General features: G+C 35.5%; 1 protein-coding gene across 16 annotated transcripts in view; it reads right to left on the bottom strand.

Moving 5' to 3' along the window:
* Positions 1-16,280, bottom strand: part of SGIP1 (SH3GL interacting endocytic adaptor 1) — a 142,133-nt gene that overhangs the window by 25,621 nt on the left and 100,232 nt on the right. For 6 of the 16 annotated variants that reach the window (XM_087719504.1, XM_087719506.1, XM_087719503.1 and 3 more), the window contains 4 exons: positions 15,580-15,706; positions 11,442-11,471; positions 10,209-10,265; positions 8,954-9,013 (listed from right to left, as the gene is read on the bottom strand). In XM_087719504.1, coding sequence (XP_087575630.1) covers positions 8,954-9,013; positions 10,209-10,265; positions 11,442-11,471; positions 15,580-15,706 — 274 coding nt within the window. The remainder of the gene's footprint in view (positions 1-8,953; positions 9,014-10,208; positions 10,266-11,441; positions 11,472-15,579; positions 15,707-16,280) is intronic. The other 10 variants (XM_087719516.1, XM_087719508.1, XM_087719514.1 and 7 more) reach the window with 4 other exon arrangements.

Below are 16,280 nucleotides of genomic sequence, written 5' to 3' on the forward strand. Positions count from 1 at the left end.
TCAAAGGTTTGACATAAGTAGTACCTTTTGCAATTTTTAATAATAAAAAGAAATATTTTCAGTTTTTGCAAAGTTTTGTTCATAACTAAGATAGCTTGGTTACTTTTTAATTTCAGATCCATAGAAGGAATTTTTCTTGTTTATCTATTGCATCTCTCAGACAGAGCTAATATTATTGTTATGCCTTTTAGTTTAAAATTCTTGACTTGTCTGGGAAACTCTTCCAATTTCACTCATTTTAGAGAGAGGACAAGGTGCAGTATTATTAATGGGAGTGGCACCTTAGCTTCACCGGATCTGACATGTGGATATCCAAGCAGCTTGGTTTCTATTTAATATCTATATGATATTTCTGTCTCCTCAGAGACAGGCTAGAACCTAATTATTTCTCTAAATTATCTGTGGATCCTGTCTTATTTCCAAACATATGACAACTGTGGATAAATGTATTCAGAGCACAATAGGGTGTTTGAAGCTGTCTTGCTCTTGTAAAAACAAAACATCTTTATCAGCTACTATCTAATTAATAGGAGTCTTGTGAGAAATGTAGGGAAAGTATATGCAAGTATATGGTTAAATTAAGCACAATACTGACCACAATGTATAGATGTGTGTAGTTCCCAAAGATTTTGGAACCGAAAATAGCTAAATGGCTATTAACCCTAAATTGAACCAGGCATTGAATGTTTGAACTACTGGAACAGAAATAAGAGCTAAAAGATTAAGCTACCGTTCTTCCTTAAATTATTCGGTAACTTTCACTAAGGTCTGTATAATCAAAGCTATGGTTTTTCCAGCAGTAATGTATGGCTATGAAAGTTGGACCACGAGGAAGGCTGAGTGCCAAAGAATTGATGCTTTGGAATTGTGGTGTTGGAGAAGACTTTTGAGTCTTTTGGGAATCAATTCTATGACGAGTTGCAGTATGACTCTACACATGTATTGCTAATATTGCTTACTTTGATCTAGTGCAATGCATTGTACATGAGACTGAATGTCATTTATAAGCTGTAATTTATGTAATATGCTGCTGCTTCCTTACAATAAACATTACAGAATGCTTTGGAGCACAGCAACATTGGCTGCCTATAAGCGTCTATACTTCTTCAGCTTAGAAACAATGTACTGCAGAAAGAATATATTTATATTGAAATTGGGCTATAAAGCTCTTTAGAAAAATCATAAAAGTCTTTATTTGGTTAGCTTTCAATCTTTTGTATTAATTTAATGAAACCCAATATATTTTTTTAGAATGTGTTTTATATTTTTAATTATGTTATTCAATTTGAAGTGTCAATTGCTGATTTATTGTGTTTTGTTGTATTTCAAATAAACCAATTTAGGCATCAGAAAAACAATCTGAAAATAATTCCCATGCTGCATCTGAAATCTCACATTTTATAGATTTAGTGCTTATTTAATTAGTATAATGGAATATGATTCATTTATTAGAGATTTATCTACTATGTTTAATTATATAAAATGTTCTTGTTTTATCTCTCTTTTAAAAATAACAACCTCAAAGATTTTGTTTCTTTGTTGTGGGGAGGCAATTTGGCATAATACAGAAACATTGGCACTGGAAATAACAGATGCTGGCTGGTTTGTTAATCTATAACAGTGGTGTCAAACTCACAGCCCGGCGGCTGGATCCTGCCCACGAGGTGCTTAGATCTGGCCCATGGGGCCGCCTGGAAACAGCAAAGGACTGTCCCACGGTTCCTCTGCCAGCGAAAATGGAGTTCAGGACGGCAATGTGCGGCCCTCCCGAGCTTCGTTTTCACTGGCAGAGGGTTGCAGGAGGCAGTCGCAGCTGAAAACGGAGCTTGGGATCCTGTTTTCGCTGATAGAGCACTCGGGCCACCACAGGAGCCCCCAACACCAGTGACATCAAGCTGGTCACACCTACCCCGGCCATGCCCACTCCAGCCCCCCAAGGTCAAACACAACCCTGATAAAAGACCTCAATGAAATCGACTTTGACACCCCTGATCTATAATATAATCTGCATCAGTGATTGTAATGCCAGAGAAGAATTCCAGTTTTAAAAAAAGGCTGCAATAGTTGCAATAGTTTAAGGCACTGTTTCTCAATCTTGGCAACTTGAAAACCTGTGAACTCCATATTGGCTGGGAAATTCTGGGAGTTGAAGTCCCCATATCTTCAAGTTGCCAAAGTCGTGAAACTCTGGTGGAAGGGAATGAAAAGACATTTGTCAAATTATTTGGTTGTCTTTCTTGATTATAGATGACTACCCAACCATTTATTCTACAAAATTAATTGAAAACATAACATTATCCTACTTATCCTACCAGAGATTGATTTGTCATTGTTTATTGCCCAGATTGTATATTCATTCCATTTTCACTTCCATTTTCAATCAATTCCATTTTCAATAAATTCTATTGCATTCTTGAACATTTTTAAGTGTTCAAGCCTAACAGTCTCCAAATAATGAATCTATTTTCAGTTATGAAAACAGTCCACCTGATCATTGTGCATTTCATTCAGCATTTGATCTAAATTGTTATGGATACTATGGCCTTAATGAGAAGATCTTTTGGACTTAGGGAAGAAAGAATCCAGGCTAGAAACCTGCTCTATTTACTACCTCAATATCTTCCTCCAATTCTGAAGACGTCAGAGTAACGTGAGCACAAATACATACATTATGTACAGTAAAATTGCCAATTATAACTGCGGAAAGTAACGATATGATTGTCATGCTTTACTGTAACAGATAAAAATAATAAAAACCACGAGACCATAAGAGAAAGAATTAAAAAACCACAATCTTAGCAGAATCATATCTCTGCATAACCAGCAATTTCATATTCTTCCTCTCATTTTTATTCCTGAATGAAAAGTAGTTTTAGCAACATAATATTGGATATGAAGGGAGAAGTTTATTCTTACGCAGTCTAACCACAGTCCCTGCATACCACATAAGGCGGCAATAAAGCAGCTGTGGGAAGATTTTACCACACAAATACAGGTAGTGTTCTGACCCAGGCTTCCTTAGAAAGCAAGAAGAAAAGTCTTTGTCCCGGTGAAACCTCTTTTATTTACATGACTGTGAATTCCTTTCATTCACAGTCAGCAAGGCTTACCAAACAGTCTTTCAGAGGAATGTTTATCCACATGCACCTTATCTCTTTTGGAGCCTGCCAGGTAACTAGTTTCCAAACAGAGGGCAAGACGAACCTTGTCTCTTATAGTCACAAACAGAACTTTCCACTCTTGAAATGACTGAATGAATGAATGGTTTCTTGCAAAAGGGCACTCCCAGTTTGCTCTTCTTTTGTTTCCTATGGGAGGGTCTAATCACCTCCAAGGTGATTACTTTACTCCTAAATTGACCCTGCTTTCTTAGTTGTTCTTGTCCTCTGGCAGCTCTGTGCATGCGCACACTGCGAACAGGCTCCAGCTGTTCTTCTGCCTCACTGCTAACTTCCTCTCTCCCTCTGACGCAGAGCCCTCGTCTGAGCTTTCCTCAACCCCCAGGACTGGCCCATGTTCTTCCCCAACCTCCTCACTGTCCAACTCTGCTGCCAGCTCTGCTGGCCACTGGTGGGCCACAACAGGTAGTCCTTGCTTAACAAATGCAACTGGGATCAGCAATTTTGTCACTAAGTGATGCATTCACTATGAAAACAACAGACAACCACAATGGATTTACAATATCACATTTGATTGTTGAGCAAGTCATTATGCCACATTAAGCAAGATTTCACATGACTTCAATTTGTGATTTTACCATTTCTCCATTGAACTCAGCTTGTTGGAAGCCACCTGTGAAATGTGCAAAGGACAATCCTGACCATGGGACCCTGAAACAATTGTAAACACCTGCTGGTTGCAAAGTGTCCAAATGTGATCAGAGGGATGATTGTAAATGTAAGGACTGGTCATAAATTTTTTCCAGCACCATTGTAATGTCAAATGGCCACTAAACAGGGCAGTCATTAAGCAAGGTCTATTGTAATGTGAAAATTAAGACACTCTCCACCTATGTGTTGCCTATCTGCTACCAACTCCTAAGTTATTATTTTCTTTGATTTAAAACCAAAATGAAACGTAAGGAAAATTACTGAACTGTTCATTATACAGACAATCAAGGTACAACATAATATAATCTACTTCTATATAATATTTTTCAGAATATATTAATCACCTCTGATTATATTAAATCTTTTTACACATGAACAAATTTAATTATATAGAACAGTCAAAATGTCCTCCTCTGAACCTGTGCTATCAATACAAAAAGTATACAAGTAGCTAGGTAAACCTGAAATAGCTGGACTGCAGAGCTCATTAAATGTTAACTATCACAACCTAAAATTCTCTAAAGAAAATATTTTTCTGTCTCCATAAGAAAACACTATCAACTAAATGTATTTTAATTATTCAGATACACAATCCAAATCATTTTGAATACCAGCTACTAAAAATGAAGCTAATGAAAAACTTAAAAAAAAACTTTTTAAGGCCACGTACTTTTCCAATAATAATAATGATTTGAAATGTTATTTTTGACATTTTTCATTGCCAGCAGTCCAATTAGTTAATGACTTTATGTAAGAAAATGTCACAAGCTAAATTTTAAATACTTTCCAACCTCACATCACTCCTTATCATTGAGCTGTGCACAAGGGAAGAAAAACACTCCATGTATAATTAATTTCTGCATCTGCTCAAATCCAAAGCTGGAAGATCATTTACTCCCACTCTAAAGCCCCTAAATCATTTCTGTACATATCTATTACCTTACAATAGGCTAAAGAAGCTTCAGTTGTTGACTAAAACTTCCTTTTATCTTAAGTACAAGTATTTTTAAAAAGACCACCAATGACATCAGAATTCTTACTCCTGAGATAATGAATTTCATTGCTTTATATAATCAGTACCAGGTAACACTAACGACACGTGTCTGTGGATTATAACTTCAAAATGTGAAGAATCAGGAATGTTTTAAATATTTTAGACACATGGAAAATTTTATCATTAATTTCTAAAGTTTTCAGAATTATACACAGCAAATGAAAATCAATATTTCTAAATAAATGAATCGGTATCTACTTGGTAAAAATGGATCTTATGCATAGAGATCATTTACATTAACATTTTTGTATAATTTGGGAATCTAATAAGATTAAGATTTAGTTTATTTGTATGCCGCCCTTCTCCGGGAGGGACTCAGGGCGGCAAACAACTCAAAAGGGGAAAGGGGATACAAACACAATACATGTAATTAAAATACACAAGAGTCATACAACCATACAAGTCAAGAGGGGAGGGGAACTCATCAACCCCAGGCCTGCCGGCACAGCCAGGTTTTGACGGCTTTCCGGAAGGCCTGGAGAGAGGTGAGGGTCTGAATCTCCGCGGGGAGTTCATTCCAAAGGGCCGGAGCTGCTACAGAGAAGGCCCTCCCCCGGGTGGTAGCCAGGTGGCATTGGCTGGTAGACGGAACCCAGAGGAGGCCGACCCTGTGTGATCTAACGGGTCTATGGGAGGTAATTGGCAGCACGCGGTCTCTCAAGTACCCAGGTCCAATACCATGAAGGGCTTTATAAGTTACGACTAGCACTTTGAAGCGTATCCGGAGACCGATACGCTTCAAAGCTGAAGTTGGTAAGATTAACAATTATAACAAAACAAGGGATATCAGAAGCATTACTTTTTGGAATAGGGGAATAAAATTTCAATTTAAAAAGCCTATAATATGCTTTTTAATTTTATATATAGTACCATTTGAACAATTATGCTCCTAATGGATAGAATTGCCAAAATATAAATTTTGCACGGGTGTGCTATTTACTGTATAAAAAAGCAGTTGCAAACAACATGATCTCTGTTTAATGGGATTATAATTTAATACTTGTAAGGACTAGTAAGGATGCAAAAGGAAGAGACCAAAGTTAATTTAAAACATGATTTTCAAAACCAGAAAAGTGGGTGTTCAAATCAGGGAGCTAGCACTATGACTCACATTTTTCTTGAGTCATTTTTTCATCTGGTTCTTTAAACAAAATAAAATATAGTTCATCCAATACAAAATAGTGCTTTCTTTCATGAGAATACATATTGTATAGAGATTAAAATCACAATGGATTCTCCCACTCTATCTTGGCTTCCAAGGACCTGCAGATACAGTTCTGCAGAGCAATTATTGAATGTCATTTGTACCTCTATAAGTGGCACAACCAAATAAGATAGACAGAGACTTCAACTAGTTAGGACTGCAGAAAAAATAACTGCAACCATCCTGCCTTCCATTGAGGACCTGTTTACTCACAAGCCAGAAAGAAGGCTGTGAAAATATCTACAGACCAGAGGTGGGTCCCTACCAGTTTGGACCAGTTCGGCCAAGTAGGTAGTAATTTGGCCATGCATGCGCCTGAACTGGTTTTATTGGCAGCGCCATAAGCAGCACCATCTTGTTTTTTGCTTCTGCACATGTTTACTTCTGCGCATGAGCACATAGTGCACATCAAGCACGTGCGTGTAAAGCTCGTCCCTGAGTGAACCAACAGAAAAAAAAAATCCAGGACCCACCCCTGCTACAGACCCCTCACATCCAGAACATGAATTGTTTCAACTGCTTCCCTCAAGACAATGCTAAACAACCAGACACAAAGACAGTTCCCTCTCCCATGCTATCACTCCGCTAAACAATTAATTCCCACAACACTGTCTAATACACTGAGATGTCAAACTACCTACTAGGGCTGTATTACTATTACTCTTATCCTTCTCATCTTTCCTATTATCTATTTCCTTAGCTTCTTATGACTATAATTTCACTGTATGTCATGATTTTGTTGATTGCTTTAAAAATGTAATTTTTTAAAAGGAAGGTTGTGTTAAAAGTCTGCAGTTTTAACATCTTTTATAGAGATTTATCAAATGTTTATTTACACAAATAAGTGTATATCCATATTTCTTAATATAAAAGTTAAATGCACACTAAATGCATCTTTAATATAAAATATCCAAAAACATCATCTGAACTCAGAAGGCATTTCAAACTGTGAACTGATAGGCTAAAGGACACAAATGGATGGATACTAATAAACAAATAAAAGAAGATCAAACAAAATTGGAAGGAATATACTGAAGTACTGGAGGGTAAAGATGCCAAAATCCATGGTAACATAGAAGTCATTCCCCACTTACAAGAACTTCTAGCACTAGACTACTAGCTCAAAACTCCAATCATTACCAACTTGGAAGGCTGTAGGAACTGACCCACTTAAAAGAATAGAGTAGAGTAGAGCAGAGCAGAGCAGAGCAGAGCAGAGCAGAGCAGAGCAGAGCAGAACAGAACAGAACAGAACAGAACAGAACAGAATACTTTATTGGCCAAGTGTAATTGGATACACATGGAATTTGTCTCCGGTGCATAAGCTCTTAGTGTACATGTAGACAATTAGGTAATATAATCAGTATACATACAAATATACAAATAGTATGTACACTCAAACAACAAGTGTACATACAAACAATAGGTAATATAAGGTACAAATAAGAGAAGGTAGTAGAAAAGATGAGTAGGATAATAGTAATACAGCCCTACTACAGGGTAAATATTCTTAGGCATAAGACAGTACTGTGATAATTAAGTGTTTAGCAGAGTGATGTCTGTGTGTAGTTGTTTTGGCAGACACAAAAAAGCAGCAAAGTTACAAACTATGGCAGCAAATCTGTAGAATAACACAGTGACCAAATGATTAGAGGAGATCAATCTACAGAGTAATACGGAGAGAGAATGACTGAGACTTAACACAGTGTGCAAACTATTGTACAATATTTTTGATTTCACAAGCTTGCAAAATAATGCTTTGGATCATCCAACACGGATTACAGTGCTGCATGGAAAAAAAGATGCTAGATGTTTAACTGGCTTTAGAAAAAAGAAAATGAGATTTTATTGCTTATGCATGTAGGGTAATTGAGAAAGCCAAAGAATATGAAAAAGTCAGTATACGTTTCCTTGATTATAGAAAGGCCTTCAATGGAGTCAATCATGTCAGTGTGCTCAGAAAAATGGGAATCCAAGAACATCTCATTGTCCTCAACTGGTTCTAGGTCAGCAAAGGAGTCAGAGCAGGTTGTAGATGCTTCCCTTATGTATTTAACCTATAGGATATATGTATACATGCACACACACTTTCTTTCTCTCTCTCTCTCTCTCTCACACGCACACACACACACACACACACACACTCATACATACACACATTAAGGGAAGACCCCGTTAGCCAAAATTGCAAAGGATCTGCGAATTCTAGTAATAAAAGTTAAGTGAACAAATGGGATTAAAATTAAAGAAAACTAAACTGATTACAATAGGTATGGCAACACCTAATTAATTATAAATGGGTAATTCATAATTTTAATCAACTGAACAACACTAATTTACAGGGGGGGAAATCACTTTTACTTTCTAAAAATGCTAATGTATAAGCCAAGCAGCTAATTAGTATAATTAATTAATTACATGAATTAATAGAACAATAGTTTATTAATTGTTTGGGATTATGATGGCAAATTCTACAAGTAGTAGCACAAACATTATCTTTATGTATATATAGTGTAATGACTACAAAATGCAAACTTGATTGCAAAGCATACTAGAAGCCTTGGTTGACAGAGTCAAGTTCCTTGGTGATCAGTAACTGAAGTTTTTTTTTACGTTTACTGCATAAGTAGCCTCTCTTTTTACCTTTATATGAAAATAATTATAACAGTCGAATGGACATTGTAGCAATAACCCAATTTAAAAATGATTCTTTTTGAGCCTATCATGTCCACTAAGTAGCCATAGCATTAACTATACTGAAAAGTAGAATAGGTTTCTTTATTTAGGAGAAGCCAATGGGCTTCTATTAAAATATAAGAAGAAGGATGTTTAAAGGTCCAAGCCAATATGCTATGCACTACTTACCTTCAAAAGTCAAATAAAACTTTCCTCTGTCAAACCAGACGAGAGAAGGCTGTTCATTCTCTGTATGGCCGGGAGTTGAAGCGGAATGGGAAAGGTTAAGGAGAGGAGAGAGAAGGACATAAGTGTGAGTCAGAAAGGCAGGTTATTAATCTCACTACAGGGAAAGAGGAGGTGCTGCAAGTTGTTAATGTGCAAGGAAAATTGGGGAGGATTTTAATCAACAACGGTCTTGTTTTGTTTTGGGAAGAAACAAAATAAGCAAGTATGGAATCCTACCAGATGGGGATAACTGAACTTCTGAAAAAGTGATTGAGATTTTTTTTTTCTCTCTCTTCTTTAATGCTATTTTATTTTTTCTTGGTGGGGTATAATATCAATGACTGGTATCAGTTTAATTCCAATAGCTTTGTGTGGAATTTGCTATTTACATGTCTTTTCCCTTTGAAAATTGAAGCTGCAATCTTGCAAAGTTGTTTGAGCATGAAACATTTAAAAATAGAGAACCAAATAATGCTATAATTACATCTTAAAACAATCATGAATCAAGGGGAGGCCTGAAGACGTTTCTGGAGCCACACATGCACTATTTGTAAAGGTAACATACACTGTAAATCTGCTATAATGGATCTTCAAAATTGATGGCCTTCCCAAGGGGATGTTAATATCTGGCGCAGAGTTTATCCAAGTAGCAATGCTTATTTGAGATTAATAAACTGGTGGACAGAATTTCTGTAATGCTTGTTAAGTGCAGGGTTTTATCCATCCTTTTTACTTTATTAAAATTCCAAAGGAAGAAGCTTTTAACATTTCTTGTCAGCAATTAGAAGGTTTTTTTGACTTTCATTACTTAAAGATTCAGGCAACAACATGACTAACAATTGGAATTACGTGATGAACTTCTATTACTGAAATTAATGCATACCTAATTCTGAAATTCCTGGAAACAATACATGTATCCATATAGGCATGTATGTATGTATGCATGGTTGTCTTTGTGTCTCAGTTTTGGAAGAAGAACATATATAATTAATTTTTGTGCACAATAGTCCTTAGTAAATTTTGTTATTCCTGTATCAAAGTATCAAATATTATGTCGCCACTTAGAAACTCATTTGAGCATTCAGAAGATTGCATTTTTATGTGCAACTTGAGTTCCTCTATATCAGCTATGCATTTAATGCATTTGACTCTCATAGCAGTGAGAGTGGTAATGAAGAAAGCATTTTAAAAACACACAACTCTGCTTGTACGGTACCTGCAGATGTTTCATAGTGCCTTGCAAACATGGACAATTTGTCATTATAAGTATCATCTTCCGAAACCCACAAGCAAAAGAAATGCAAAAGAAAAACAATGAAAACACAAATTCTAAATGAAAACCTAATTAACCAAATCCACATTTATTACAATAAAAAAAGTTTTACATAGAAATGGTGGACACATCTCTTTTATTATCAAAGTCATGTTCAATACTACCACTAAGACAAAAACAAATATAAGAAAGGGCAAATGAATGAACAAAAGCTATGCGGTATTCTTTTGGACAAAGTATAAATGTACGGAATAAATCTCAGAAACTAAAAGAACAATGCGTGATAAAATAATGTAAGACCGAGAAGCATGAAATCTCTGTGCTGCTAAACATAATTCTTTATTTCAAATGAATGTGTGGGCAAACACTTCATTTTTTTTTAAACTTTCATAGATTTAAAAGTTTGTCCTTCCTAGCTCCTCCTGCCTATTGCATTTATCCCCTGCCCCGTTTTATTGTGAACCGCCCGGAATCCTTCGGAATTGGATGGCATACAAAACAAAACCAATAAACCAATAAACGATACCTGTTGAAGTGGGTTTTTTTTAATCCAAGACCTTAATGGATTTCTCTGTTTTCAAGTATATTCCATTCAATCCTTCTTGCAATATGAATATTTTTTCCCATGTATATCCCCTCTCATCGGATTTTCTGTAAATGGGAATAGCTTGCATGTTTTGTGATCCAGCTGTGATGAAGACCCAGCAAGAAAGGATCCTTCTCAAGGGACAAGTTCCTAGCATGTATTTTTAAATCTATGTTGATTGTTCAAATGAAAGGCCCAAACTAATCTTTGTACAACCAAGATTGGTTCAACTGCAATTGCCACTTCATCCCCACAATACAAACTGTCCATCAAGTTTTTGCCTTCAGCTAGAAATTATTACATCCTAAGCCATTCAGGATATTCAGCACACCTTGTGACATATGCAGTTGGCCAAGCCCATTCCAGCTCATTCAATAACCAACTACATTACCAATTTTGACAGCATCAAGAGGCTTTTGGAGTAAATGATGTTTTTGAACAGATATGGTAAGTAAACATTCTTATTTTTAGAAGACTAAATTCCATTTATTGTCTTCCAAAGCCAATACATTCTGAAACATTCCCCAGTGTGTGTTTCCCCCCCCCATCTTGTAAGAAAAATTTAAGGGAGATGGTTAAAATTAGGGTACCTGTGGGAAATACGCTCCTTCCCTCCGTCCCTGCTCAGCGAGAGCATGGGGAGAATACAGAATTTGACATTTTAATGATTGTTTTCTTCATTTAGAACAATGAAACAAATTTTTGAGCATGGCCACAGACAATCAACAATATCAAAAGGACAAAACAGCTCAATTTAATAAAAACATATTCTTGTGTTCAATAACACATTAAAAATAGTCTTAAAAGTGGTTTGCCATGAATTTGACCATTTCTTTGGCTCTCTGTAGTACAGAAATACAGATTCAACAAATTTCAAATGTAGAAATTAAGAATTTATATTTATATACACACACATACACACACACACACACACACCTAGTTTGAGTTATTTTAATATTCTAACCATAAATAATGCTTAGCCGTTCATTTGTAACACATAAGTAATCATTAAATATAACGATAATAAAATAAAATAAGAACCAATGATTTCTTAGCCATTTTTCTTTCATAATTCTCATAATCAGTTTGTAGTACAGCCGGTCTATATCTCATTATATATTTAACAAAATATCCAAGACCATCAATCTACTGTAAATACAACTGGAATATTTGGTAATTTTAATTTCTATAGAAGGTTTAATTAAAGATATCTGAGCAGTTCCCCTAAACAAAGTAATTGTTCTAAGGTAAATTATATATGGCTAATTAAACATGCTTTTGTTTTATCAGTCTGCAAGATTTGTAATTTCTAAAATACTCTTGATGTTTGAAGATTTGATTCATGTTCCTTAAACACTGTATTGAATAAATTCAGTTTTCTATAAAATGCACAAATACATGGAACACTCAGCTTCATGTACAATACAAACTTTTGAGTCACTGATGACAAAGTCTACTAAAAGATCACATTTTACAATATTATAGCATTGTGAGTTGTTATTCATTCCACTGATTGATATACACTGATAAAACGTTCACGGTTTTATTGACTAACAGCAAATAAAAACAGAGATAAATAATGAATTTGCAAAGAAGTCAGAAAAGTGCCTCAGACCCTCTTCCCAATTTCACATTATGCATAATAGGCAATGAAATTAAATTTAGATTTTTCAGAAAGGCAACAAAGATTTTGAAGCACTTGATTAAACATTTAACAACGTATTAGTTGAATGCATGCTCTAGCCAAAAGGAAATTCATTTCCTAATAACAAAAGCAATTATAACAAAATAAGAATTAAAAGATGGAAAACTTTCTGTAAAGGGTAAGAAATCACAGTGTCCAGCATGTAAAGAAAAATACAATCATATCAATTGATTCTGATTTCTCATATTGTCAACTTTGATTTATTGTGAAAGAATATTCAAACTGTTGCCATGTTGACTTCAATCAGAATAATTAGGTAGATAATCAAAATGCCTTTTCTGTCCACATAAGACTAGAAAAGAGTTGAGAGAAAATTGACATAAGAGGGGCATAACAGAAATGGTGATAAAGCAGAATTTTGATTAATATTAGAATGAGAACAAATAACAGCAAAGAAAAGGATGTAGCCTAGCAATAAATGAGAATTAAATGCCACAAAATTGATGCATAAAAGGGCACAAATATTGATGAAACAAGAAACAGATCAAAGAGTAAATCTGAAATCTGCAGCAGAATGAATTATATCCGACAAAAGATTTTTTAAAAATAAAGTTATGCAACGGAAACTGAGGATGGCAGTGGGAATCACAATATATGATTCAAGAAGTTGAGAATGAAAACAAAAGTGAAAGAAGCAGCAAAGAAAAGTGCAGGAAGAACAAGAAAGACTAAAGAAACAATGAAACAAAAGGAAAGGAGAAATAGAGAATTTATGATTCTAACATTGCAGTTTTTTTAAGGGACAAATAATATCTTAAGTAATTTTTTTCACATTTCAAATTTTTAGAAGGTTCATATAAAACATTTTTAGATGCTTTAAAGTTTTATTTTTATTCATTTTCTGCAGTTCATTTTTTTAAAAAAACACATCTTGTTCATAACAGTATTTTGACAATGTCAATATGTAGCTAGTTCCTATTTTTTCTACTCACAATTGCATGTATTTAGCTTAAGTATATTTAATTTAGCAATGATTTCTGCGACTATCAAATGGTCAGACTGCTGTTCTTCTTTACAGACCCTCTTGAGCAAGTATAAATCTGGCCCATTCCAGATGTTTAAGTACCTAGTACCATAGTCCTTTGCTATTAAAACTACAGTAATCAAGGCAGAGGAGAAATAAACTTAAAAAAAAACCCTAGAAGGCACCAAACTATCTACCGTGTAGTCTTTCCCAAACAAACAAGCTCATTCCTGATGAATTGCTGTTTTACTTAGATTTAGGCATCCACCACATGTGGTCATGATCTACAAAAATGAGGAGTTTCTCTCTGCAGGCAACAAATAGTGGAAATTCACATTTTGTCTTTAAGTGGTCACCTCATGTGGCCAGAAGAGGAAACCTGACAATTCCCCACCTCCCAATTTCTACATTCCCACTAATACCACCGGGTTGAAGGACATGATTAAAAAGACCAAATTCCAGAAATAGTCTGCCAAGGTATGTGCCACCATGATGACAAGATGACTGGGCTTTTGGTCTGAGCTCCAAGCTTGGCAATTTGGTTGTGCACAGACGAGTACAATTCAAAGCGCATTGCTGATGTCTCTTTGAACGGTGACAAAAAATTTGCAGACAAATTGCCAAGTTTGGAGTTCAGACCAACAGCCCAACTACCAACTCGAGCTACTTATAGTCAAATACGTTTCAGATTACTCTTTTTTAGGGGGGGGGATTTCTTTGATGATAGACATTAAGGGACAAGAAAAATGCTCTTGGATATGGCCATCATTTTTATTTATTTATATTCCACCTCTATTAGTTTTTACAAATAATTCAAGGCAGTGAACATATCAACACACCTTTGTCCTTCTATATTGATTAGAAAGGTTGTGCTCTGCTATGCGGTTAGTTTTCTGCCATAGACTGTAGCAGAGAGGAGCTTATAATAGCAATAGCACTTAGATTTATATACCACTTCACAGTGCTTTACAGCACATTCTGGGCAGTTTTACAATGTCAGCACATTGTCCTCAATAATCTGGGTCCTCATTTTACTGACCTCGGAAGGATGGAAGGCTGAGTCAACCTTCAGCCCAGTCAGGATCGAACTCCAGGCTGTGGGGAGAGTTTGTTTGCAATACTGCATTTTAACCACTATGCCACCAATGGTTAGACACAGCAGCCCTTTCACATTCTGCTTTCTTTGAAATGTAAAATTAGAACACTTGGGTGAAACAAAGGTAGCTTCCCTTTCTTTTTCCATTAGTCTCTATTAAATTGCCAAGATATTAAGGAATATACATGACAATTCTATACATATACACCTTCTGAATAGATTATCCGAAAGCACATAGTTTAATTTAATTTAGCACAAAGCAGTAGTTTAAAACTATGTTGGTTTCAACTAAGAACTTTTTAATGTAAAAATCTGACATTGCATGAGATCTATTCCTTTCTTGCTCTGATTCCTTCTTGGAAAAAAGGCACAGTTAAAGATGTAATTTTCTGTTCCAGTGTATGTTAGTTAGGAGTGTGTTCTGTCTGTACAACTTAGGAAAAAATGAATGTGTATGCGGAATATGAATGTGTTCTCCTTTAGATCCTACTATCATATATAATCTGTGTAATACTTTTTGTAATCTATAAGCATTCCCCAAACTTTTTTTGTATCAGGGAGTGGTTTCGGAAGAAAAATCATCTTCCTTGAAAACAGGGGGGAGGGATGGTTTCATGCACAACCTAGATCCTGCACATGTGCAGATGAACCTTCACTTGCTTGCTCCAATACTTCCTAATATGCTGCGGACTGTCACTGGCCCATGGCCCGGGGATTGGGGACCCCTGATCCATAAGATCCTACTATTACGTGTATAAAGGTATGTTAAAAATGTATTGATCTAAAGAGAATCACAGCTGCAATTCTCTGTTATGATTTCCCCCCTTTTTTTCTGTTTCCATGCAGCATGATGATAACAATGAAACAAAGAAAACATAACCAAAATAAAAAAATTTCAAAAACCAAAGGATTTAAGCCATTCTGCTAACAGAAACTATTGTTCAAAAGAAAAAAAGTTGTTACCAATTGTAGGAGTAGTAGCTGCACTCAAGGAATTGGTGGATGAAATAGAAGAGGTGCTTTCGGCACGAGCTAAAGGTGCTATTGGAGGAGGACTAGATGAGTGAATTGGAGGGCTGAAAGGTCTGGACTATAGATAAACACAAAGAACATTAAAAATACACACAATAATCACTTAATGAACCCACTCAGTACTCAAAAGTATTCATAACTTTACATAGTCTTAGATTTGGGGATAAAGTGAGGATTAATCCATAAATATCAAGTAGATACTTACTCTGATTTCTCAGCAGCCTGGCTACAATTGATCACAAGATTCATCTTTAATTAATATAATCTTTGGTTTGCCAACTTCTTCTCTTCATCCAAGAAAAGTGTGACATCAAAGATATGGGCATTTTTGTTTTGTTTTGTTTTGAAGGCTTTCTTTTGAAGAAACAAATTGGAATCTTTCCTTTCTTAAGGGCAAATCCATCCATTCATTCTTAAAAATCCCCAAACCAATCCCAAAACCATGTATGATTTTATCACATTTGAAAGGTCAATAGATAACAAAAGTTACATATTCCAACCTAATCTATAGGTTGAGAATTCAGCCTTTCAGGAAGTGAGAATGTTATAATAAGGATTCACCTGCTAGGAGGTTTAGACTAAATTCTTAGCTGATTTCCCTTTGCATCCCACAAACTTCAACTCTATCTCCA

The sequence above is a fragment of the Thamnophis sirtalis genome, unplaced genomic scaffold, assembly GCF_051295495.1.
Source record: "Thamnophis sirtalis isolate CommonGarterSnake01/CBP01778 unplaced genomic scaffold, rThaSir2_p1.2 scaffold_7, whole genome shotgun sequence".
Classification (NCBI taxonomy): Eukaryota; Metazoa; Chordata; class Lepidosauria; order Squamata; family Natricidae; genus Thamnophis; species Thamnophis sirtalis.